Source organism: Pleuronectes platessa, chromosome 10, assembly GCF_947347685.1.
Source record: "Pleuronectes platessa chromosome 10, fPlePla1.1, whole genome shotgun sequence".
Lineage (NCBI taxonomy): Eukaryota > Metazoa > Chordata > Actinopteri > Pleuronectiformes > Pleuronectidae > Pleuronectes > Pleuronectes platessa.
The window spans coordinates 20782566-20810100 of NC_070635.1; the positions used below are offsets into that span (position 1 = coordinate 20782566).

A 27535-nucleotide genomic window follows, 5' to 3' on the forward strand; every position below is an offset into this window, starting at 1 on the left:
AAGTGAGAAGCTGCTCATCTCATTATGGGACTAAATGATGATGGAATTTACATGTTCAAGGGTTGATCTCGATTTTTGCAAAACATATTTTACCAGTTTACGGAATTAAGGGATTAACTCATGAATGGTCATCACGTTATCCATAGCATTACATGATGTCATTCAGCAGGCTACAGATGATTGTCCTTATTTTCCCATTGATTTAAAAAAAGCTGACCTTATGGAACAAACTATTATGAATCATTATAATTCAATATTCTTTTACATTATATTATTTTAAATGTGAAGTGTTTTCTAAACTTTTTCTAAATAAAATGATGATGCTGATGTTGAAGGTAGAGTGGGCACCAGGTACCACGTCTCTCTCGCTCTCTCTCTCTCTCTCTCTGATGGATCCAGTCTGCGGGGAGGAGATCTCTCCGATGCTGAAGGCGCTCGAGATCTTGACGCAGGTTTAACCTTCGCTTCGACTCCACATTCACTGGTAATTGGACTACACGCGCCTGTGGACCATTTGGACATGACAGTCTAAAACGCTCCATATGGTGAAGTGTCCCTCCGAGCAGCAGGACCTATGGCCGGAGCGTTCATGCTGATTGCATTGTTAAAAGATCTCTTTTATTTCCCTCAGAATTACAGACGCACACAGAGGACTCTCTACATTCTAAACATCTTTTCTTGAATGCTAAACCAACTGTGTGGACTCTGAATCAGAAAGCTCCCCACTGGACCACAGCTGCATAAACATGACCGGGAAAATCAAATTTTTTGAACAAGTAATACAACATAAATACTTGTTAAATATTATTATATTACCATGATTATTGGCAGACTAGGTGTATGTGTAAAATGAGAAATACTTTGTTAATCTGCACCACTTCAACACAACATCATCTGACGAGGAGCCTCCTGCTTCACGACTTAATGTGGAAGCTCTGTGTTTTAGATGAAAGGTCCCTGACAGTGGAATCACCAGCCTGCAGCTTTCCACCATTAGAATACTGTAGAAACGGACTCAGTACATTTGGACTGAAGTTTGAAACAATGTGTCTAACAAACACCTAAACAGAGAAAAAAAAATCATAAAAAGAATTAAAAATATTAAGGACAAAAATAATTTTAATGAGGTCATACATATTGTTATTAAACAATATCATATTTTTTCACTGCACAACTCATCCCTCAAATCAGTTTTTTTTAACAATGGCTACCAAATATCATTTTTTTTATTAATGTGCTCAAAAATAGGCCTAATTAATAATATGCATAAATATAATCAATAGGTATAGTAAATATTTTCATAATTTATTTGTTTTTCAAACTGTTGTCATGGTTGTTATCTGCCAACACCATGGTTCACATTCCATATACATTACTCATTTAGTGCATCGTTTTGGATTAAAAACCTCTGATATATTTCATAAAGTAAAATACAGAAATATGTCAGACAACCCTAACCCTAACCCGGGTCATTTAAAACATTTACAACAAAAGTATTATAAGCACAGGTCAAATGAACTATCGCTTGATTCCATTTAGCTGCTCCAGCACAATGTGTGCATGCTGGCTCACCGTGATGATGTGTTAGTGCATGTGAAAAGAACAGAGTCATCACATGACCATGACAAGTCAAAATGTCCACTGGTAGAATGACACAGTAATGTCTCCTGCAGGGTTGAGATACAAACCTTGTTTAAACGGAGAGTCTGGGATATTATATGGTATAGAAGACCCCTCATTATACCAGCTCTGCTTGTTTACACTGAAACAAACAGAGCCGGTATAATGCTGTGTGATTAGACACAACGTGAAAGACACCATACAGAGGCTGTGTCTGAACGACCCATTCACTCCCCACTATATTCACTATATAGAGACTTCTATGTAGAGGACTATATAAGACAAAACCCCTGGGACATTCTTTATCTGTGGTTGGTAATGACGTCATTGTTGTGGAATTATGACGTAAAAAAAAACTACAACTTTGGCAGGTGGAAAATCACACTTTTTTCACACTCGACACTAAAAACTTTGAATTAAAAAGCATTTTAATGACAATGTTTAAATATAGAAATAACCTGTTTGTCAGAGTTCTGTGCTACTCTGCTGTTATTAGGTACTTTAACCACCTCAGCTCACATGTCTGGTACTGTTAATAAAAAAAGAACTTACATCAGAGATATTAGAGACATATGCTACAACAAAACAAAAACAAACTCATTGGCCTGTGACAATGCAGGCAAATAGAAACCTGTCTGTCTTTATCCTCCCATAGTTTTGATAAGAAGAAACAGAATCACCGGAGAGAGAAAACCGAACCCTCCTGACCTCTCTCCTCTCTGCCATTTCTCTTCCTGTCACCGCCGTGAGCACAATGCATGATGGTATACAGCTCGGTTGGTGACCATTGGACGCTCACTACTTTTCATGATGCATGTTGAGAAGCAACGTTTTCACTATATAGGAAATTTCACCTAAGGTTCAGACATCACTACATAAATGCAAATTCACCGAATAGTGGACCATGTAATGATAAGTGAGTGCTTTGGGACTGTTCTGCTATGACAGCTCTCCGTATTCCAGAGATGTTGATCCAGCTCGGTGACTCTGCCGCCGCCTTACAGTGCCCCCCCCCCATCCAGTGTTCAAACCGCTGGTACAGGACAATGTGGCGGGGAAAGGAGCCACATTCCTGCCTGGATCAGTCTGTGTGAAAGGTTCTGAAGACATATACGGGTGCAGGTCGGGGTGGTACTGCAGATGAGGGAATTGCTTTCATATCAGCAACTGCAGTTTTCATACGATATTTCAGCCACGTGTTTGAGTTGTCTAACACTAATTCGCAGCCTATCATCAGGATCTGAAACCTCCAGTGATTCTCTTATATTCGGCAGCAGCTGAATTATTAGAGCCAGCACTGACATTCCATGTGGTTCATTTATATTCACGATGAGACGCAACCACTACAGCTGTGCCCAGCTGACCGGGGCTGCTGCTGCGTCACTCCAGAGAAGTGGGGATAAATAAGAGCTGCACATCGCTGAAAGACTCAACTTGTTTGGCCAACGCAGTAAAATTAAAATTAAGCATAAGTAACAGAAGTGAGTGACACAAAGTTACCGGGTGGGATGTGATTGTATGAGTCAAGCTAAATGGTCACCAGGTTTATCCTGTGGAGCTGTACACTGACACTGTTGTGTGGTATTTCCACTAAATTAGCTTTTTTCACAGAAGCTATCTTGTTCGGCTTTGTCATAACTAAAGTCCTGTGTTTACTAAACTTGGTTGTTAACTACTTATTTACTCATGATTTGATGTCTAAGTGGGTGCTGTGAAACTGGTTTATACTAGCGTAGTTTACTCAGATTATTCCGGGAGAGCGTCTCACACATACACAGTAAATAAAGATGGACGTGTCTCCACTTCCTATCCGTGTTCCACAAAAAGCCTAAATATCCCAGATGGAGCCATGGTTCCGAGGTCCCACCGATCTATGCCCTCGACCAATGACAACTCCGCCTCAGCTGTCAATCATGTCTTTTCACTATGTTTTTACTTATCATATCCAAATTGATCAGAAACATGAACATGCATCACTGACATAAGAACTACGTAGAATGACAGAAACAATTTGATTTGAATTTTTAGTTTGGTCAATGTCCCATCTGCCAACACGGAGGAGATCTTTACTGCAGCCTGCCACCAGGGGGGATCTAAATGTTTTGGTAATACTTTTGGGAGCTGCCAATTTGTCCATCTTTATATACAGTCTTTAATCTAATGAAACATTACATTTTATTTTCACAAAGTTCTGTGGTGAACTGAGTTTCTGACGTCTGTGTGGAATAAGACCAAACGTGAGGATATGAATAAAGCCAATTCACTCTGGTTGTGCACGTTTTTATGCAAATTATTTTTTGCTCATTTTTAAGAAAATACTATTTTAATTTACACGAGCATCCCATGATCTCATTCCTTGGCACATCATTTGTGCAGATTTATAAAAGCCAAACAGACATCTGTGTTTCATTATCACTACTTATCCCATGTGTGCCAGCTTGAGAATGAATGAAAGAAAATAGTTAGTTCTTCTTGCAGCAGTATGAACAAATGATGTTCAACTGACTCAGGAGTTTGGAGACGTTTGAACATAATATATAATATAATTTTTTTGTCGGCATCTCATCAGAATTTAGGATGAGTGTGAAGACTGACTCACTTAGTTAATATTACCCATTTTCACACATTGTCTTGCAAATATAGGATTCTCTACTTTTATAAGCATCTAATTCTTTGTCATTTACAACTGCAGCTGTCTGGGCCCCCACAGCACTTCAAGTGTTAAAAGATTCTGATAACCGAACACACCAAACAAAGTGAACATCATCAACAGGATTTGTAACAATTCTAGTTTTTTTTTTTTTAAAGGTATTTTACATGTATACAGGTCCACTGCTGTGTACTCGTTGATGCATGGCCAACAGAACTGATGCAACAATTAAAAAATACAAACATTCCCCACAAAACGGAAGGATTTAAAAGCCTTTTCTCATTTCTTTACTACCTCAGTGTGAGAAGCATCTGATTTTAAGTTTTTAGTTGGGGACACTGAACAGCTGGAGGATCCTGGGTGAAGTCCCTGCATGAAGCACTTTTCACCCACACACACTTTCACTGAAATCTCTGACAAGTTAAATCAGAGATTCCTGTGTCAAACATTCCTGTTTGACACAGTGAAACCCAACATGCTGCTATTTAACTTGGAAACACTGTTGCAATTAAGACTTTTGTTAAATACACAGACTATTCCACACCTCATTATGTGTCTGGAGGTTCTCTCTGTCTTTTCCGTTGTGAACACGATGTCTCAGAAACTGATTGAGGTGTTTTCTTTAAACGTTCACTTGGACTGAAGAATGACTTGATTTGATTTTGGCCAAAAGTCACTGTCGTGTCACAAAATAGTTTTTGGGCCATAATCTGAATTCACAGGCTAATTAGGACTAAAAACTCCTAAACCCTTTGTGTTGCAATTCTTTCAAAGTGTGTTTTGGTTGTCCATCCATCTGCATGTCCGTTGGTCCATCCCATTCTTCCGAATGCGATCACTCAGCAACGCTTTTATTACATCAGGCACAAATGTCCATTTGAGCTGGAGGATTAATGGATTAGATCCTGGTGGTCAAAGGCCAGAGGTGGAGGTCACTGTGACCCCAGGAAACGCACGCGTTTGGTCATGACTCCAGATTTCATACAATACTTGTTACAACATGCACTTAATACCTTTCATTAAATTTCTTTCAAGTCTTAATTACCAACATTAGTCTAGACAAACATGCAAACTGAAAGTGAAGCGTACAGCCACAAGGCGATGATTCTAGTTCCATGTATTGTTTCAGGAGGACTACAGGCTCCACGCAGAACTTAACCTCAGGCTTAATCCTGAACCTATCGATGTGGCGGGTCAGGGTGCGGTGCCGTCACAGAGAAAACAATATGGAGAAAGGGGTTGTTTCAAGGTGGGTTTATTGATTATTCTCAGAACCGTGTCTTTGTTTGGCCCTCCCCTTTTTAAAGAAAATAAAACATAATTTCTGATAATTTCAAAATCGTATTTCTGGATCAATCATCCGTAATGATCCGTTAAACACACAAGCAGTGAGTCATACAGAAAACAGCTGATGTGTTGTTCTGTTGAGCTGAAACTGTTATGCATGTTGCATTCTGCCAACATCACATCACTTATTATACAAGTTGTGTATGATAGTGTCCAGGAACATTTCAGTTTAGGTTATAACAAATTACCAGTGGAAGTATCCAGTAGGTAGAGTTACAGTCAAATTGCAGCATGAAGACAGGTTTATGATTTGAATTCCCTGGGTGGTGGAAACACTATAAGACTACAGTGAATATTTATCAATTATCTTGTGTATTTTCAGGCCAAACAATATTTGGTTTTGACAGGATGCTCAGGAAGCACTTTTTATCCTGGGTCTATGACAAGAAAACAACTGGCTTGTTTACTCTGGACTCGTCTCCGTCATGTATCTTTACTGGAAGTGATTTTTTTTTGGGAGTAAATGAGGAGCTCAGTTTTCCCACTCAAACCACAGTGGCACACAGAGGGGAAGTGAATGTTGGACTGCTGGGACGCCTCCTACAGTGGATGTGGTGGATGGACATGTGGTGTCTTCATCAAAGTACAAAAGACAACACAAACGACAAAGGGAAACACTTGATTGTCCAACAGTGTCTGAGAGTGTCTGAGAATCCATTTCAAAAGACAGGATTTAACAAAAGGGGCTTCCACACGTTGGTCAACTTTACACAAAGGTTGGGTAGAACAGTTTTTGTTTGTACAATCAAGTACAACACCATCAATGAACATGGCGAGACTGTGAAAGTGTTATTCCAATTTGTAGAACTCCCGAGGACAAGTTGTGTAAACCAATCCCTTTCAAACATCTGGAGGCTTTTAGTCTCACAGAGGTCACAGATGAGCGTGAAGAGGAATCTCAGAAACTAAGGACTGCCTCTGTTCTTCAAAGTTTAGCAAAAGAAAACTTCATTAATTGTGGATGGGACAGACTGTGAAAACAGAGAGTCCATCTGAAGTGGAACACAGCATCCATCAGTGATGATAATGAATCTGCTGAGATGTGGCCAGACGTTACACACTTTAACGTTCCAGCTCATAGAGAGCAGTGCAGCAGCAGTTTGCCACCTGATATGATTCAGTGTTTAATTAGGTTCCGCCAATAAAATGAAAACATAAAATAAGTTTAAGAAACTAAAATGTCACTTTCTTCACTGGTGCTAAATAATCTAAGAAATCAAAAATAGATGAGGCACAAATTTACCTTTTTTGCTAAAGCCTTAACAGACCAGAATGCAATGTGGTCCCAGCACATAAGAGATGAAGGCCACTGTCAGTGTCAGAAAGGACACAGATCAGTGGTCATGTGTGAGGTAATGAATCCCTCCTGTAACACAGTCACACAGTCACAGAGTCGTGTTTTGTTCCTCAGCTGCGGCGCTGGTCAGTCACCGAGTCGGACACCTCTGTGTTGACCTGGGCCGTGATGCTGGCAGGTGTTACATTCAGGTGGATGTCGTACTGCTGGTCCACACCCAGGTAGCTGTCACTCATCAGGTACAGTGTGTAGATGCACCTGAAACCACACGGGTCAACAGTTAGAGCATAAACATGGATACAAAGGCCTGAAAGCAAATGTTGTTGGACAGAGATTCATTTCACTGGAGGCCTTACACTACAAAGCCATTTTGTTTTCATATTTCATCTTTTGTACACTAAGGTAAAAGCTAATACACACACACTGTGCTGTTCAATTAGCGTCACAGGATCAACGTCAATGGCACCAAATGTGATTTCAAACCTCCACTGAAAATAGTACCAACTAAATGCACTGTTACCTCCTGTTTGACGGACATTTGGTAAAAATATATTCCAGCTGTTTTATGAAATGCTTTAATAAATAACACTAAGTACTATTGAGCTGTTTTATGAAAGGACTCAGCCCTGCCACAAACAGGCCTCAGCGTTTAGAAAGTATGAAGAGACAGATGAACACATTGTTTGGTTTTATCTTTAAAGTGGGACTTCCCACAGTCCAGTTCATTTTATGATCCGGGGAATTCAAAGCAGTAAAACAATCTTTTCAAATTCTGGAGAAATGATTGATGGTGCAAATGATTTATGATGTAACGCAGAGTCATTGCTTTTCAATAAGAATTAATCAAGCAGACCTTCTCTTCTGCCAAACATCTCTCAGAAGTCCATGATATTTCATGAATTTAATGACGAGTAGAGACCATGTCACAACCTGCAGCTTTGTCAGAAACTGTTGAACGAATGTGTTGGACTATAAACCTGTGACAACTATGAACTGCGACTAATCCAAAGTGTCTGGGAGACGAACGATGCAGTTCAAATTGTTTGACCTGCAACTGGTCTGGAGACTAAAGGTGCACCGTGGACTGGTGCACTGTTCCCTCTGTATCTGGAGAGTGTGGAGAAAGCTTGTGTTTGTGTGTGGTTTGTTCAGCTTCTTACTTCCCAGTCTTCTCCGGTGTGTAGAAGGCCACCGACACGGACATGCGGTTGCGCACGTATCCAACCCGTTTGACCGCCAGCAGCTCCTTGCGATCCACCTCCCCCAATATCAGGAACCAGCCTTCATCCTTCGCCTTGGGAAACCTGGGAGCCTGGGCCTTACTGTCCTGCTTCCTCTGAAAACAACACACACACACACACACCCATACTGTATAGTCTGACAGTGCTAAAGAGGCTTAAACATGTCTGGTTCATTTGATAATGAGACCTCAGCTGAGGTGGCTCCTTGTTATTTAAGCATGAACCAGGAGTGAGATATATAATCTTGATGGGGAAACTCAAAAGACACTGTGGAATGTGATATTCAGCACCAACAACATCATGCAGCTGATATAGAAATCAGATTTATTATGAAAAGTAAGTTTGTTTTCTAATGTGAAACATGAGTTTATAACTGGCTCAAAAGTCACAGATACTCAATGAGCAGTTTTTTTCCAATTAAATGTGTTAAACTCAAAACAACTGCATTGACCAAATCAAAACCCAAACTCCTGAATCGTTCTTTCTTCTCGCGAGAGCATTGATTAAAAAAACAACTGTTACCAAGAGGAACTTGGTAAAAGTCATAAACCACTTTGACTCCAAACTGTATTTCTAATATTCGAAAAGGCTGTGCACCAAACTGCAGCCACGTTAACGTTTGCAGGGGTCGTTTCAAGATACTTTCACAAACCAGCCTCCCCAACGTTCTGGAGGCACAACACTAAATCACTGCAGTGATAAGTAGCCACAACATCTGAAGATCAGTATATCTTTCTGAGACAGAGCTGCATCTGTGGCCAACATGCAAAGCAACCTGGACAAAGGAAACCGAGTTAAAAGATAAACTGCAGCTTTATCAGGAGAAGAGCTGTTCTATTTTCATTTTTTAAATAATTACATGTATTATTAAATAAATAATAATTAAATAATTATTAAGTGTTTGATCTCTCTTTGTTTCCTGAGGTCTCTAGAAATCAAATGAAGTTTAAGCTTCAACACTTTGAAATCTGATTTGAGAAGCCAGAGCTTCCAGCCTGAGATGCATTTGTAGAAATCAGATTGGAAATGTAATTTGGATCCTTTTGCTGTCCAGACTTTCTAAAATCAATCGTATAATCTGCATAGGCAAAAAAAATTGATTTGGGTCGACTTCACAGATTGTAGATTTTTACTTTGTCGATGTGAGCAAATCAACTGATCCCACCGATTCCATATATGAATTAAAACTAATATTTATATATTTAGTCTTTTAGCTTTGTTTTGTTCTCCACCAACTCACGAAAATAACATCTGGCTGCTCATCCGCTAAACCTCCGCTGTGTTCACCTGCTAGTTGCTAACTGTGTGCTTCACAGGGAGAGCACAGTGTGTTGTCACTGAAAGTGGCTTCATCACTACCAGTGAACACATTCAAATTACGTATGTCACACTTGTCACTTGATCTATTCTTAATATAAACATATGGAAAATTACACCTTCAGGTTACATATGCAGATAAATTATATTTGAATAAATACAGTTTTCTATCATGTAAACAGAGCTAACACTGGTACATTGTAGTCTCTCGGTGGAAGGTGAGGAGACATACTGACCCTCTGTTGGCCCAGGTTGATGCGTCTCAGTGACACGTGCAGGACGTACTCTTGGTCAGCGTGGACACGCAGCCAGCGGCTCTCGTCTCTCAGGTTGGCTCCAGCTGCAGGAAGACGGATCTCTGTTTGCTCCTGCTTCTCCTCCCACCAGCCCTTCACACTCATGTCAACCTCCAGCACTGGGAGATGACTCAGGAAGGACCACGCCTGACAAGGGAGGAAGAAGACGGTGATGAGGCGGAAGCCCTTCATATCATGTTGTGATGAAAACTAGTTGCTGATGACAACTTTTGCAGATTTGTCAATAGGACATTAAGCGGAGAGCGAAGAGCCATGCATTATACTTTTTATTGAAAAGAAAGATGTCTGGATCTTAATATATCATATCAGATTTATGAGTATTACAGCTTTATGTTATTTTTTTCCAATGAGCATGTAGTCCGTGTCCATGTCATGTTCACACTGCCTCATCACAAATAAACCAGGAAGTGGAAACACAAAGTTTTATTCATGGATGATATATAATTTAATTATTGGACAATATTCTTGCAACTTTAAGAAGACACAACAAGGTGGATATGGGTCAAATAATTCCGTTTGCTGGTACAATTTTGGAACTCGAGTGCAATAGTGCATAATTCAGATTGTTAATTTCCAACCAACTGTAAAAATGAGATGTGAATGATTCTTCAAATGTTCTAATATATCAGAGAAGTGATACTCAGGAAAGTCACAGTGAGTTTTAAGAGGGAGTTGGTGTTTGATGGACAGATCCATGTGGCAGAGGAATTCCTGTTTGATAAAACCTTAATTCATTCTAACAGACACTTCTCTGGTCTTAAGAGCCTCTTAAGTGTTTTTAATGGAGAATTTAAGAAACAGTTGGTTCAACCCAAAAGCTCCAGCACAAAGAGGAGATAAAACATACAAAGATAAGGCTCAAAGAGTGTAACGGGAGTAAAAGAGGGTGTGTGTGTGCGAGTGCATGCGTGTGCGTGCGTGTGCTTGTGTGTGTGTGCGTGCGTGCGGCCGTGTATTGATGGCTGGGAAGAGAAAAATCTCTTCGGTTCACCCAGCAAAAGCTATTTATATGAGGATTACTCTCCCTGAGCAAATCAGACAGGAACACTGCTGCACATCTAATTATTTAATTAGAGAGGCTGCCACACTGCGGGGGGGCGGGGGCAGTGGTGGAGTAAAGGTGGGGACGGGGGAAAGCGGGGACACTGATTGGGTGAGGCCACAGGGTCTGCCGATGTGCCCGGACACTCTCATTACTGCTGCAATTAGCACTTCAATTGGAGCTGTAAACCCCATCAATGGAGCTGTAATTGGGGATCCTGGAGGTACCTGCGACCACACTGGGAAGACTGCTCATGGCACATCAATGATAATGGTGTGTGTGTATGTGTGTGTGTTTGAGAAATTGTGTATGATCTGCATTAAGTAGATGTGGGAATAGGTCCATCCTCAAGATTCATTTTGTAAAATGTGCAATATTCAAGTGAATGCCACTCACTTCCCCGCTCTAAACATCAATTCTGTTTGCAAACACCAAATGTATTTCTGTTTTTAATCTCAAGACAATGCAATGCACTTCCTGTGCCAAGTCTGGCAGAGATTAAGAGTCATCTTAAAACCTTTCTTTCTGATAAAACTCATAGTTAGAGCTGGTTCAAGTCTGCCTTCTATAGGTCTAGATTGTCAGGGGACAAATGACGAATGGATCTTCTCTTTCCTCCGCTTCCTCTTCATCATATTAAGGTCTCATCATCCCTGTGTCCTTCATGTCTGTCAGACTTTTTATTTTATATATAATAAATACTTTAAACATTGATACATTGAGGTTTCTAAGTTTTTTTTTTCCTTGAGAAAAGGTTTTTCTTTTTACACATATGGGTTATATATGTATTAACACCAACGTGTAATTGTTTCTAATTTCAAAAACTTTCAAGGTTGATTGGATGTGATGTGCTCTTGGGGCGATCATATTTGTAACCTTACCTGGGCAATCTGACTTGAATTGAACTCTTGTCCGACAATAGCAGCGAAAATACTTTCATTTCCATTGCAGGCGGCAATCAGCTCAGGAAGTCCTTCAATTGGTCCATTGTAGCCTCCTCTGTCCCTCCTCTCCTTCCTGTTTGCCCACTTCCTATAGAGCGATTGGGAGGACACAGAAGGGAGAAACTCTTGGTCATCAGGCAGCATCACAACCAATCCTGTCCCACCACACTAATGATATCTGTCAGCACCCGACTGGCAGCTTCCTCCATTCTCATTCCCTCTCCCATCCACACCATTTCTGTTGGGTTGGCACAAACTTATTTGACACTGCAGGATGCAGGCCTGGAAACGCATGTGGTGTGTGCCATTTAGCCATCTATCCGCGCTAGCTACAAATGACTGTATGGACATTATAGCTGTACACCTGTAGTGGACGGATGCTGTGTACCTGAACAGATAGAGGTCTTGTTGTTCCACATGTGGCAGTGTCACTAATGAGGAGTCGTGCAGCCAGCGTCCCTGAATTATCATCTGTACCAGGTTGCAAATACCGATGGCTGCAACAAGCCAGCCTTCATTTGCAACCACATCCAGCATTGCCTGTGGAGAAGAATCAGAAAGAAGTGTAAAATTAAATCGCGACTGATTTTAGAGTTTTGACCCTGCAGTCTTTGGGTTGGGTTCACATTTGTTTTGTTTTTAATCTACAATGGCAACCTTGTAATCTCATACATTTTCTTATTAATGTTGTAGACTAAATTGTAAATGGATACAGTTTCTATTTTTGTACATTTACCCTCAATAATCCAAACTCTGTTATTCACAAAATATAGTGGTTGTTTTTTAGACTTCATTTTCCTTTCAATAATATTTGGACAATTACAACCAGGCTGCCATTTGCCTTTTAGTAGAAATGGCTTCCATCTTGCCACTTCACCATAAAATCATTGAAGAATGTTGCCGAGAAGCTTTTCCTTCCACCAGATTCTCTAATCACTGCAGAGAACCTCTGAAGCTCTGTTAGAGCGAATGCTGGGTTCTTAGTCACCTCCGTGACCAGAGCCCTTTCTCCCTGGTTCCTTGGTTTTGCTAGATGGCCAGATCATGTGGTTCCACAGGAGAGTGGCCCAGATGTCATGGCTGAGGTACTGTCCTGATATGCAGTGTAAATAGCAGGATCTTAGGTAGACATGTGTGGGTCTCTCCCTTCAATCAATGGAATTTGCCAAAAGTAATATGTCTGTGACTTCAATCAAGCCCAAGACACAAAACCACATTTTCCTTTGACCTAGACACAACAATTTTGAAAGAAGATCAATACATTTTGAAGGAATGACACAAAATACTTCTGTGAAAGAAAAGGTGTATCGTCCAAACACAATGAGGCTATCACAGCCTACTGGTGACATAGCACTGGTCAATCTAATAACCCTGCCCTGCTGGAGAATAAAATGCTCCTAACACAGGAATAATTTTCAGACATAACACAAGAGCTGAAGGTTTGCATGTATCTCTGGTCTGGTTAGAAACATTTACTGGCTTGCTAACCAATGTTTAACATTACAGCCAGCTTGGAGAGCTGTTGCACATTCTATTAGAAAAATATCTTCATTCAATTTCAGTTTCAGTTTCAATGTATTATCAATATATAGCATTTTCTTGAACCTTGGCTCATCGCCTTGTTGTAAGAATCCATGTGAAAAAATTTGAGAACAAGCAGATAGTTTAATGATAGATATGTCAGCTAAATGTTGTCCAGGGACAACAAAAGTCACGGGTTGTGTTCACTTTATGTACCGTGTAAGTACCAATAAAAGAATATGTTCATTCAATAAAAACAACCATAAAGTAACTGAGGACCAGAACCCTTTCAGTAAATGGTAGCAGGAGGACACCAGAGAGGTAACCACATCCATGAGCCATGCAATATCACTGCCAGATACACAGCATGGAAAATCACAAGCACATGTACATATATACACACACGCACACAAACAGCCACCCTGATCTGTGGACAATGGTTTACAGACGCACAGACATGGTCCTAGCTTCAAACAGTACATACAAGAAACGAAATAAATCCCATCTAACACATCACACTGTCGATGCTAAAGAATCTGATGGAAAATGTTTCATCGATGAGGTCATGGGGTTGTTGTCAGAGCTCCTCGCTCCTCACTTTCTGTTTTCTAAAAACCTCGCCTCCTGCCACTTTCCATATGAACACGACTAGAGCCATTGTGGCTGCCAGACAAGGAGAAACCTGGAGGTTACATTTAACCTCTGAGCAGCGTGTTATTTATGGGATGGACCGGTAAGTTCAACTACAAATCACCTACTAATGTTGAACATTCCTCCCGTTTATTCTCAGCTTCCTCCACAGCAGCACAGCCTCCTAAGATCTGCTTTCTTTTCATGTGGAGCACATCCTTCAAATCTTTATTATTTATTCCTCATGTTGCCATCATTTAACTACTCAGCAACTAGGTAGCGTGCACGCTCCTGAACTCACCTCACTGGGAGGCTTAATGAACCAACTCGCACATCTGTGTGAACAATGGGTTTCAGTGCCGACCCCATCAGGTTAGACTGTTACGATAGAATTATTGCTTTTATCAGCACCTGGGAAGATTTGAACTGACTTAGTGAAACATTTATGTCCATATTCAGATCTGTGAACAGTTATATTATTATGTAAAATCATCTCTACCATGAGTTAGAATTGAATCTAATATAAATAGTGGAATCAAAACAATTTCAAACTGAAACAACAAATATATACTTTGCTTGCTGAACTCTAGTTTCTAGATCATCAGATCACACCTGGTATTAAAATGTGTCTTTAGTCAACACCTGTGATTGGATCTCACTCTCCTGCTCAATATGCAAATACACAAGTACATCATTTCTCTCCACAAAGAACATGGTGTGAGTGAATTAATGCTTGAGGCTGTATTGAAGTCATTGTTGATTTTGCAAATAATTCAATGTATGTAAAATTCAGATTGTTAACAACACATTCATTATTGAAACTGAAGCGAGTCAGAGAACATAAGCTGCAAGTTTTCCTTTATATGTGGCGAAGAACACATTCACACTGATAATAGATGATTCCCTGCACCTCTGAACTCTGAAATTGGTCTGAGTCTTCAGATCGCACATGTGTCCTCAATGCATCTTGGGTATGTTCACACCTGTAGGTAGCTGTCTAAGGAGTGATGTTGATACCGGGTCCAAACATGGTCTAAAAGTCACATTATATCTAATACAGCAAATTCACACATGTTGCCAACCTGTTTATTCAATGTTCCTGTGCATTGAGTCCTGGCAGTGTTTACATAGCAGATCCACTATCTGTCATAGTGCTGGAGAAATACACATGGCACATGGAGAGAATGTGCCATACTTCAGCCAACGTCAGTTGCAGAACATCTAGTACGAAAAACATTTTCAAGTTCAATGCTTTTCTATAAATGTTCCAAAAGTGTGACTCACTATCGCTTGTTTTGTTAAAGCCATTCGTCACAGAGGAATTAATCAGCTGTCAATCACATTAGTAATGTATGGCTGCTGTGTATCCGGTTCAATGTGAAGCCTACCTGACAGATTCGGATGGCGTTGTCCAACACCGTCTTGGTGTCGGTGCCGTAGTCACTGCACGGTAGCTGGGCGTGGCTGAAGTGGGCCTGCAGCAGCAGGTGGGTCTTGGTGTGGGCGCTGTCGAAGGAGTGGGGGTTGACCTGCAGTGGGAGCTGCTGGGCCAACTGGCTGTTCAGCTGGTCCTCATTGTGTCTGACGGGCAACTCGGCGTACTCCTCCGCTTCCTGAGAGACAGAGATCAAAAGTGAAACCACAGCATCGCTACGGTCAGACCTTCTAAATCTGAGCATCTCTATCAGCTGCAATTGCCTCTCCTCTCTTTACTTTCAGCTTTTCCTTCCACACAAAGACTATGTGGCATCTTTTCACCAGATCTAATGACCTGCTGGTAAAAATCTACAGAGGGTGCGATGAGATTTTGAAGTCTTCAAATGATTTTAACAACATTTGTGAATATGCAAGGACACAGTGAAGACCTGCAGCGGGCCATTAGGTAGGTAAACTGATGCTGATGGTCCATCAGTCTCCTCTTTGTGCTGCCGCTGTGCGTTCAGCCGTGTTGGTTATTGTTATACAGAGTGATGCACGGACACGCGTGGCTCCGCTCCTCTTGTTCACTCCAGTTCAGCTAATGTACTCCCATCAACAGGCTGTACTGGAGGCATTTGTCACAGCCTTCCCCTGCCCTGGATTGTTAAGACTCCATCCATCACTGACCAAAGCCAGCGTTTCAAAAGCCTGGAACTGAGCAGGGTGGGGGCTGGGCTGAGAGACAGGAATAGGAATCATCTCTGAATGATTTATCTTGCAGTGCTGTTGCATATGGATGTGCTGGAGAGAAAGACTATATATCTTTACGTAGACGCAATTCCAACAATTCCACACGGCCTCACACCGTCCGACTGCAACATTTACTAAGACGGAGAGGGAAGGAAGTGCTTGGAGAGCCTTGAGCTGTGAGGCAGAGAGGAATGGAGCTACGCAAACACAAATAAAAGGGAGGTACACACAGCTGAGACCTGCTGTGTGGGTCAGGTCCACAGTACAAGTGCTACAAAAACACATTTACAAGTTTTATAAACTACACATTTGTGCTAGGGGTTATCACTTGTCAGCAGAACTTGGGTCGAACTTCTTGTTTGAAAAAGCAACAGAAATTTCAAACAAGTGGTTGAGTGGTAACCCTCTACACTTTTAAGTTTTAACGTTAAGTATCAGTTAATCGATAAATCCATTGATCAAACAAACATGTAAAACAATTTGTTTTCCAAAGTTTGTGGCTTTGCTGCATTTTTCTATTTTTAATTGTAGATTAATTAGCATTACGTCTCAGACTGTTTGCAAAAAAAAAACTAAAACATTGGAACTGGTGATCAACGTGTAGCCAGTACAAAGTAGATATTTCAAGATTTATTTTCATGTCTTATCATCACAAGACGGGCTTGAACTGGGGACGTTATGATTACATGATCTTAAAACCTCTGGACCAGGATGTCCCATTTCACAATTATCTGACATGGCAAAGATTATTTGACTAAACTTAAATGGATTTATTCTTAATTCAAATATCTTGTATTAAAAAGTATGTTTCAAGAGTTGGAAAGGAAATATTTAAGGTTTAGGTACTTGTTTGGTTGGTTAGAATATATAGCAATTGAAATATTTATAGGTTACTTTATCGATTACAGCTTGGATCTTAATTTTCCCACAGTGTAACTTGGTGTAGTTCCACTCAGAGATTAGCCATTTACTGATCATGTCATGTTTCTTGATTCATTGATGCTCATTGATGTTGCTGCTTCACAGATCTCTGTAATAGACTTGGTGAGTACATTTATTACAGTGCCACTAATCTTTACTAGTGTCATCCTTTCTGTCTGGATTCTTCCATTCATCTGGTATGTACATGTATACAGTATCTCTATAGTGGTTTCAGCATTAAAAGTCCTCTGCACAAATGGAAGAACCTGGCAAAGGGGATGACCATCACAGCCGCACTTCATCAATCAGACCCTTATGGTAGACTGGCTCAAAGCAACTTTGAGTTTAATGGTATATGAAGGCATAAAGAACTCTGGGCAGAACTCTGTTTACGAGTGTCGTTGCTCATCACATGGCTTTCATCATCACTATGGAAGCATGATGTAAGCAGCATAATGCTATGTTCTATTTTTATCAGAGGCCGAGACAATGAGACTGGTGAGAATTAAAGGAGGAGTAAATGCAGACAGATACAGAGAGGTCCTTGAAGAAAACCTGATCCCGAATGCATAAGACCTGAGACCAGCGATGCTTAACGTCTCAACATGAATAGGGTGGAACAGCCTCAGCAATACAGTAACTGCTGTCAGTTACGTCAATGAGAAAATTTAGGTTTTGACGCTTAATACATTTTGAACGATGTAAAAAAATATGTCTCTACTTTTCCATCATGGATTATTGAGTAGATTGATGGGAAAATTAAGTTTTATCCATTTACATTAAGTGTGCTAACCTCTTCATAGATTCCAAGGGCGCTGTAAAGGGTTCGACTTCCTTCAATGACAAACTTCATTTGATGCAGTTTAACTTGACTGTTTGAAAACTGCCATCTTAGGAAGCAAGAAAGAACAGAGGGACAAAGAGAGGCTGAGTGGTAGCAGAGTACTCAGAAAGAGAAACTTGTGTGAGGAGGGGGTGGGAGGTGGTGATGTAGTGAGGCGTGGGTGTTGCTCATTAGTGGCCACGCTGCAACAATTAGGGGGAACTGGAGGAGCATGCCAGTGCTTTGTAGCTAATAGAGGGGGAGTGGACGGGGCGGCGGGGTGACTGGCCTATTGTAACGCAGCTTGTTGGGGCGGGAGGCAGCTGAGCATGGCAGGCCTTGGTCTGCTTCCGACTACATGTGTGCAAAGGAGAGTGATGTGAACTGTCTGAGAGCAGCCTCCCCTCCATATGTTAGCATCATTACTGAAGTCAGGCTGAGCACAACAAATGGACGCATCGCAAGAATACAATCTAAACACACACACAACTAATGTGTCCTGTTAATCTACCTTATAACATTAATGTTGTAGTTTTGGTAACAATTCAATGCACCCAAAAAAATTTACTTAATTTTTTCTACGGACAGTAAATTATTCTCCCAATAGGGTGAGATGAGGCCCACTGCAAACTGATAATTCCCACTACATGATACTACATCGCGCACACACCGGACGCACAAATACACACACCAGAATTATTATAGTCGGATTGTTGCACTTTTGGCAAAATAATAAAAAAAAAAATCGACCAAAAAGGAGATTTCTTCCACTGCAGCAGCAATCATTACAGATATAGAAGCCCATTAGAGGCAATAGTGAAAAGGAGGATTTCATCAAACTCCCCCTTAGTCAATGTGTGAAATTACAATGTCCTGTGTTGACCCAGCCAATCAGAAGCCAGCGTGTGAATGACCTCGCAGCTGGGATGCACGGGGTCAATAGATGAAAGGAAGATGGTGCCCGATCACACTCCAGCTCCAGAATGAGCGCAGTTAATGAAGATCAGACAAAGGTGCTAATTCGATGGCAGGGCGTAAAGCATGTGTGTATACGAGAGCTGTGTTTCTACATGAACATTCACCGTATCCTGTATTTTCAAATAGCTAAAAGAGATAAATGTTCGAGGCATGTTTTCTGTGACTGATCATAGATCCTCAGAGCATTTGTATAGATGCTAATGTGATGCTGTTACAGCATCTTTGCATCCTTTTACACAAAGATCTCCAGCTGCTGAAGGCTGAGAGATGCAACTCGCCACAGATATCACTGGGCTACAACAACAAAAAAGAAGAAGAATATAAACAAAGTAAACTTTGCCAAAGTGACTACTGGTTTAAAATAATTAACATTTATTTTGTGTTTATATTTATCAAAATCAATATTTAGAATATTGCACTAAAAATAGGTGCGGTCTTATTTTTCAGTTGCATTTGCAGCTAATGGTTTTTTGCAGATATTAAATTGGAAAATTGTTTGTGAGAAACAGATTCATCTAATTGCTTGACCTCCACCTAGAAAACATGAACCTCTGTTAACCTAAAAGGTTAATGAATTCTGATATTATGAGCAAAAGTGTAGACACAGTGCAGCCCTGACTGTGCATACAAAGGAGTTGTGTTTAAAAAAAAATTATTCAAATTATAATCGAGAGGTTACCCTTAAAGATTTAATGTACTTAGTCACTTAGATATATTCATTATAAATAAAGGTGGAATGAGGTCTTCCATCTGATTTTTATCACTGAGCTGACGTGAGAGGTTTGATTACAGGCCACACGGCCTGAATGTAGATTTGTGCTTGCATTCACCAGTAGCTTTAAACAAGGTGACAGTGAATCCAGCATGAAGCAGGAGCTTCAACAGCTCCATCAATACAGTACTCTTTCCTGGCTTTGGTATAGACACAGCGGTTGACTAACTTCTGTGTCTGTCCAATCTCTCCTGAGATTGTGGACTTCAGGCCCATTCTGCACATTAAAAATATTAGTATTGCTTTCACAAGTGGATTAAAAACTTAAATCCCCAACAGCATCAATACGGTTTGACTTATTTGGCATCAATACACTTAATAAAGCATTTCTAATATTCTTCTCAGAGCAGCAGATACAATAAAATATGGTAAGAGTTAAAATGAAAGGGTAATCAGAAAATATAATAGTTATCTAAATTTACGGCATCTCAAATTGAGACATACTGTTCCCTCTCAATGCACAGTCCTGCATTTAAACAAGTGTCTCGTACCTTAACTACAAAACCACACGTAATATATGCACACAACTCTTTTCTGGCAATCTGCATTAATCACATAGGTTTTGGTGGAAAAGGACAGCTAGATAAAAAAGGTGTAGTTGATAAGATGGATGTGGTACGCAGTAACATTAGCTGTAGCTGTATATTGAACCTCACCGTCAGAACGGAGAGCAGCTCATGGATGGGCATCTCAGCCTTCAGCCGTTCTTTAAACGTGCGGATGGTCTGATGCCTCAGGTAGTAATAGGAGCCAATGCGTCCATACGTCAGTGGCTCAATGGTCCGATCGTCCTGAGGCATAAACGGACACAAAGGTTAGACAAACAAAAACTTGGTAAACTTGTTCACCTCCAATTTGTTTTACAAATTACTTCACACCTCTTTTATCTCCATGCAGTAAGAGCACTCCAGGTCCCGCAGGCTCTTCTCCACCAGGCTAGACAGGTATTTGTTGACGGACTCGTGGCTTATGTCTTCCAGGCTGTAGTAACTAAAACAACACAACACATCGAGTGATTACAAAAAAGTCACTGTATGTGAAAAAACTGGAGAAATTCTGTGTATTTGTTCAGTTAAAGTGAGAAAGTGTTGTTCTACAAACCAGGGTGGCTTTGTCCACTATAACCTTTAGACTGGGGCTCTCAAGAGAGAAACATACCCTGAAAACCACTTCATCACAACTCCACCGAATGTGTTTAATTAATACAGTAACCTGGTTAAGTGTTAAGCATGGGAACATCATACACTCTTAGAGACCAGACAGAGTGCTTGAGGCATGATCACAATGCTATCCGAAACTAAATATGTTGTTTTTGCAAAATGAATACATTTGTTTTACCAAATATGTATAAATTCTTCTGTTGGAGCAGAACATGATGTTGTGGCAATCAACCTTTTTACATCAACTGAACTGTCCATAAATCTTCTCAGTGGAGGTTTGTAGACATATGACACAACAGAACAAATATATCTCCAGCGTATTCTCTCAGTCTGGCTAGCAACCGATGGGGCTGTATTCCTGACTGAACCATTAACCTGATATATTAGATCACTAACTAGCCCTTTTAGGTGTCACTACGTTTCTATTGCCACATTTGATAGGATAACAAATAGTGGATAGGAAACAGGATACATGTATGTATGTAATGAAAATATGACAATGGACAATGTTACTACCCCCACTCAGGTTATATTTTCATTATCATTTGATTGTCTGCAAGTTAGCAGAATTACACAAAAACTACTGAAGTGATTACTATGATTTATGCAATGAGATGACTGTAAAAGTCTAAGGTGCTCTTACTCAAAGTATAAACACTATGGGTTTGTCCTCAACTGCTGAGGGAACTCAGAAATGGCCGAACTACTAATATAAGATATGTACAGTCCAGTACAGACAATCCCCTGACTATATATTGGCAGTGGCACTGCTGTACATGTACGTACACATGGGCTAGAAACCTGTACACACCGTTTTGCTAGAGAAGGAAAAAACCCGCTGAAAGAAAAATGGCCAGCTCCTGCCAGCAAATGACTCCCAGGTTAAACTGTTATTACCTGAAATAAGACAACCAGTGGCCAAAATGGGTTCCATGCTCAGCTCTGCTAAATAAGGGTTACCATATGAGGCTCAGCAGACACGTAATCAAAGACAATCTTCATTAGCTCATAATGCCAATATTTGTGCATGATGTGTGCAAGTCAAATATAAGAGCGACGTAAACCAGATACGGATTCATTAGAGCTGCAGGAAACAGATGCAAGAAATCCTTAAGGTTTTTTGAAAAGGTTAAATGAAATGTGTAGCATTTTTATGTTAGTAATGTAAAATGTGCCTTTCCAAATTTGCAGAGGTATTCATCACTGGTGGTGCAGCATGAGTGCCAAGTGGATGTTAACTCATGTCAGTTTATGTCATCATTTGATGATTTCATTTGAATTATATTCCTCATGGGCTACCAAACAGAAATTGGCCCCAGATTTTTAACAGCTTAAATGTAAACTGCATTGATGTGAGACCTGAAGATCGAAAACCAAGACAGAAAGCAAATCTAAAATAAAAAGATCTTGAATCTGTGTCTGTAAAAAGAGATCTATGTAATAATTGCAGAAATCTCTGTCTGTGTCTTGCATAAAGATTTGTTGATCTTATCGGCTTCACATTTGAAGCCGATAAAATGTGTGTTGTTCAGGGTCCAAGGAAGCCGACTGTGGATAGTGAACCCATTTCCTTGTTGATCTTGTACTGCAATATACCCTAATTGTGAACAAGACTTCAATATACTTAAACTCCTTTACTTGGAGCAACAACTTGGTGCCAGCTCTAGTGGACATTTTCTAAGATTGTGGGTGCTTACTCATCCCAACTGCTTCCCCTTCATCTGTAAACCATCCCAGTGTGCCATGGGGCTCACAGGCTGATGGAGCCAGCAGAACCACATCTTCAACAAACAGCAGAGGTGTAGTCCTGAGGCCACTGTATTTGACACTCTGAAAACACCAGCTGCACTGCAGCCTTAAAAAAAAAAAGTAGAACAAACTGAATCGGTAACAACGCACCAACCCAGAGGACTAAACACACCTACTCACGCTACAGTTATACAATAACCAAATGGCTTGTAGCAGCAGCAGCAGCTCTGTATTCCTGCAACATGCCACAAGACCACCTCAGGGACATGATCATAATAATTCTTCCAAGTCCACTAAACACATACAGACTGGATTTATAACCCTGCAGCATCCTTGTTAGAGTTCAGAGTAAAGACCTGGCCCACTGTTCCACTGTCTTGACATAATCCACATTGGTCCTTTGTCGCGCTTAAGGTTTACTACATTATTTTGCCAAGTTCAAATGACTGTTAATGTTATATTCTGACAACAGAGAAGGAATGAAATATTTTAATTAGATTGGAACTCATTAGACCCCATGCATCCACCAAGGATGAAGAATCCCTTAAATTCATTCATGATGCATCAAATTATGCACACACATATATATCAGCTCCTTATTCATTCCTGATTTAGATAATAATTCCCTGATAAAATGGGGAAAGTGCTGAAAAACATCACTATCTCACAATGTTAAAGAAAGTGATAAAACATTTATTCACTCCTGATTCTGTTCCACACCAAGATTTAATGTGTTCTTCCCTGTCCCATACCACATCCTGGGATAATCTGTTAAATTGCTAAATCCTCTTTTCGCACTGGACTTCTGTGGTCAAAATACTTCTCTGACTAAAAAATCTAAAATAATAAACAAACCAAATGACAGGCAGTACCACATACAAATGCCATTCCACTTAGCAGTGTTTTGTTATATTTTGTATCTTAGCTATACTTTATGAAAATGATGAAAACAAAACAAACATGATACCTTTTTAGAGTTTTAGAAAAAAGAAAGAGGGAAAAAATAGGAATAGTAATGATGAATACTAATGACTAAGACATTCATCGTTTTTATACAGTTATCTGCATAATGTATGCAAACCAGGACCCACTGAAAAATAACCAACTTCTCATGTTACATTAACACAAATGTCGTATGATCATCATCATACGACATTATTAACTGAGCCGTTATCAGCAGGGAAGAGGAATAATGCGCCGAAAGCAGCAGTCGACACAGGTGACGGCCATATTTATTGTGTGTTTAATGTGAAGTATTTCTTGAATTCCCATTGCTCCACATGTTAACAGCACACAGCTCTGAGCACTGAATGTGTTTATTACTGAACACATTTCACAGGTCTTTACTGGTGGCAGGGCCTGTCTGATTAAGTTATGGCCATTAGCATCATCACCATTAGGCTCCTGATGGCACCGGGAGTCGGCCTGCAGATGTTTATTATACCCATGGGAGCCTGTGGGGGTGTTTGTGCGCACCTGCGTGTGTGTGTGTGTGCTGTGTTTGAATCAAAGGCCTGAACGCAGTGATACATTAGCTGTTCACATATAAAATACAGCTGCATGGAGATAACAGTGTCAGGGGATCAGTGCATAAGGCTGCATCATCGGAGGCATCTAACATCATTCCATGTATCATGAAACTGAATAGTCACCTGTCATACTGGATCACCAACTGGTAAAATGTAATAGAAAGCCTTTGAACTTAGAGCAAGTAATGAAAATAACACTCCTGTTTACATCGGTGGTTGTCAATTTTGTTACACCCATTCATATTGTTTCTTTGTGTTTAAATCTGTCAACTCTCATTTAAGAACCTACTGTCCCTGACACAGTTACTATGGCCAAATAGTATTAGATTTGTATTGCTGATTTATATGTGAGCTGTAATTAGTCATTATATTTAGGTAATTATCCAAGTTACAAATAATAAATAATGTTTTTGCATTCATTTTGGCAAATAAAAAGAACAAAGAAAGAAGAAATGATTGAGAGAGATACGTGTTTGACAGCAATCCCTATTCTTTCCCGACTGGGAACCAGTATTGACCCTCGGAACCCAATCTATGAAAATATGATTTAATTCATGAAGAACTAAATGTAATCATTGCCAACTTGGTACTGTGACTATGAAGAGCTATGCACATGTGGCAGCAGCCTTGTGCTTAGAAGTGGTGAATTTAGTGATAACAGCTAATTAAATCAATGTTGTTAGCATAATTAGCATTCATGAGCTCACAGGGACAGCTTGGATTGTTTACTTTATTAAGAGAGCTACATATAATTCTGACAGTTTTGCGAGGTGGAAAAAATATTGTTCAACAGCTGAATATTCCTATTGAACAGTCTAATCTGATTCAATGGACAAAAGCTAAGGAGGGGTGATGAATACCCCTTATTTACACCACATGATAATGAATTTTTGGTTAGTCTGAGGAAGCTGAACATTGTGTTTCTAATCGGCTGCAAAAGTTGATAAATCACGACACTAAATTATATTACTTTCTGACTTTATAGTTACACCAGGATTACATCATTCCTGACATATGATCATCAATGATTTCTGATTTATGTAAGCCTTGGTCGTGTCAATAGACCTTAAGGAGGCAGAGACACCTGGATTTTTTTTTTTATCATCCTAACATAATTTCTTATGGAATCAGTTTCTTATAATAAAAGCTTTGTTGTCTCTTGTATTTTTGGAGAGGGAAATCAATGGTATGCGCCAGTTTAAAACCAGGATTTTCGACGTAGACTAAATCCTTGTCATTGTTTTGCTGAATTGTTTAGACTTTGTATATTGGCCCAGCTTGAATCCACATGATCAATATGTGGGTTCACATAGCTGTATTGGTATAATCCTCCTGCCAGGCCTCAGGCAGGGCCCTGACAGGTAAATGTGGGCTGACAGCCGTGCAAATACCAACAGGCTGGAATGTTCTGGACTGGTCTCCGTCTACACAGCAGATGTTTGACTCAAGAACACGGCACTCCTCCGCCCAGGTTGTGAGCGTAGGCTAAGAATGTGTGCATGTGTTTGCTTTAACTTTTGATCTGCATGAACGGCTGCTGCTGAGGTGTGATGACTTTTCCTTACCTGGGATTCATCACCAGCCGTCTGAAGAAGTATGTCCAGGTGATATAGTCCATTGCATCCTGTTTGGATGAGATGGTTCCTGCAGCGATCTCAGCATTCAGATGGTCTGACAGCACGCTGAGGAGGCTGCGGATCAAACAGACAAGCACAGACAGAAAAGCTCTGATTTATAACAGAATAGATTGTGATTGTTCAACTAGCACTGAATAATTTGTCATGACATGAGTAAAGGCATTGTCATCTATAGGACAGAAACGTTGTTGAGTCTTGTATGTGAAACTGAGCGCACAGTTAGATGGATGTAGAACAGGTGCGATTCATCATGAACCATAGACGGTTGTTGGTATTTGATGAATACTATCTTACTTACAAAGACAGTATATACATGTATGTTACAATAGCTGTAAAAGCAGAGGTCGACTGATAGAATAACTCAGGCTGTGAATATGACTTCATCCCAGGACTCCCTCATATATACCATTTACCCTGTTATATAATATGGAACCAGACTGTTGTTTTCATTATTACTGATGTCCAAACAATCCAAAGAAAATTCCCATGCCTGCAAACCAAGGCAGTTCAGGGAGGTAGCCATATTGCACAGGTGAGGTAAAAGTCGAGCCTGACGGAATAGGTTTGTAAACCCCAGTCCCTAGGTTTACAATGGGCTGCCCAATACTGCGTAAAAGGCATTTGGGATTTGACATAACACACAATGATGTTAGAAGTTAACAAGAAAAAGACTGTTACCTTGACTCCACAGGGAACGGCTCGTAGAGGAACTTCTTGTAGAAATCCTTCTTGATGTCTTGGACGAGAATTACCGCTTTTCCCTGATCGTCAAACTGAGGCCGACCTGCTCGACCCATCATCTGCAGAACATCTACACACATGGAAATTAATCCATAATTAAGTTCATTACACAAATATGTCAACTTCTATCACAATATAATAGATAAAAACAAGCTGTACTGAATGTGAAAATACTGAAGGGACACGACTGTGTACCTGTGATGGGGTAGTCCACGTAGCGCTTAGTTTTGCCATCAAAGTATTCAGTTCCTTTGACGACCACCAGGTGAGCGGGGAAGTTCACCCCCCATGCCAGAGTACTGGTGGCAATCAGAACCTGGAATAAGAGAGTAAAATGTACTACACTGTAACAATATTGAAATGAAATGACTCATATGTGTCAAGTGTATGGAAATACACATAGGAATATGGGTAAACTGACAATATACATACAGTGTATAAATTATATCAAACTCAGTCTCATTGTTTACATGATGGAGGGTCAGGCTGGATGATTTAGTGATTTAAGAAATATAGAGGGTATTAATACTATAATATTGTCTTGCCCACCAAGCCAAAAAGTAATTAGTATTAAGGAAGGAGAGGTACTGGTTGTTCCACCAAAAACCGGTACAACACTACACAATCAATCAAACTGCACAACACTTATGTTCAGCTCTGTTGTACCTGGTGAAGACCTACCTGGATCTTACAGTTGACAAACAGCTCCTCCACAGTCTTTCGGTCTCTCTCATGCAGGCCTGCGTGGTGCATGCCGATCCCAAAGGCCAGCGTCAGCTTCAGGTTGGAATCTCTAACTGTGTTGATGATGTCCTCTATCTACAGACAAACCAGAGCACAGACAATGTCAGATCAATGGCAGACACAAATCCAATTACAAACTGACTGGGAGGCCTCATATGCAATGACACGACCTGGAAGTTGACCTGCCAAACCACGACACTATAACACAGAAAACATAAATACATCAGGACTGGTCCCTGGTTTCATTCGCAGAAAGATGATAAAGCTGGAGGCGAAGGCGATTGAAAAGGTGACAAAACCTCTACCAGCACCGTGAAGACCTTATGTCTTATGTTTGCGTTATCCAAACAATAAACTGTGAAACCAACGTTACTGTATGTGCTGGA

At 40.3% G+C, this 27535-nt stretch overlaps 1 protein-coding gene across 2 annotated transcripts in view; it reads right to left on the reverse strand.

Annotated features, from left to right (window-relative positions):
- Positions 1-5509: 5509 nt before the first annotated feature.
- The window catches only part of ascc3 (activating signal cointegrator 1 complex subunit 3), a 121076-nt gene continuing 99050 nt past the window's right edge, over positions 5510-27535 (reverse strand). For both annotated transcript variants that reach the window (XM_053432395.1, XM_053432394.1), the window contains exons 31-42: positions 27087-27224; positions 26601-26721; positions 26343-26475; positions 25593-25718; positions 20468-20579; positions 20246-20380; positions 15315-15539; positions 12164-12315; positions 11713-11863; positions 9709-9915; positions 8075-8250; positions 5510-7172 (exon numbers count right to left, since the gene is read on the reverse strand). In XM_053432395.1, coding sequence (XP_053288370.1) covers positions 7025-7172; positions 8075-8250; positions 9709-9915; positions 11713-11863; positions 12164-12315; positions 15315-15539; positions 20246-20380; positions 20468-20579; positions 25593-25718; positions 26343-26475; positions 26601-26721; positions 27087-27224 — 1824 coding nt within the window. In that variant the 3' untranslated portion in view covers positions 5510-7024. The remainder of the gene's footprint in view (positions 7173-8074; positions 8251-9708; positions 9916-11712; positions 11864-12163; positions 12316-15314; positions 15540-20245; positions 20381-20467; positions 20580-25592; positions 25719-26342; positions 26476-26600; positions 26722-27086; positions 27225-27535) is intronic.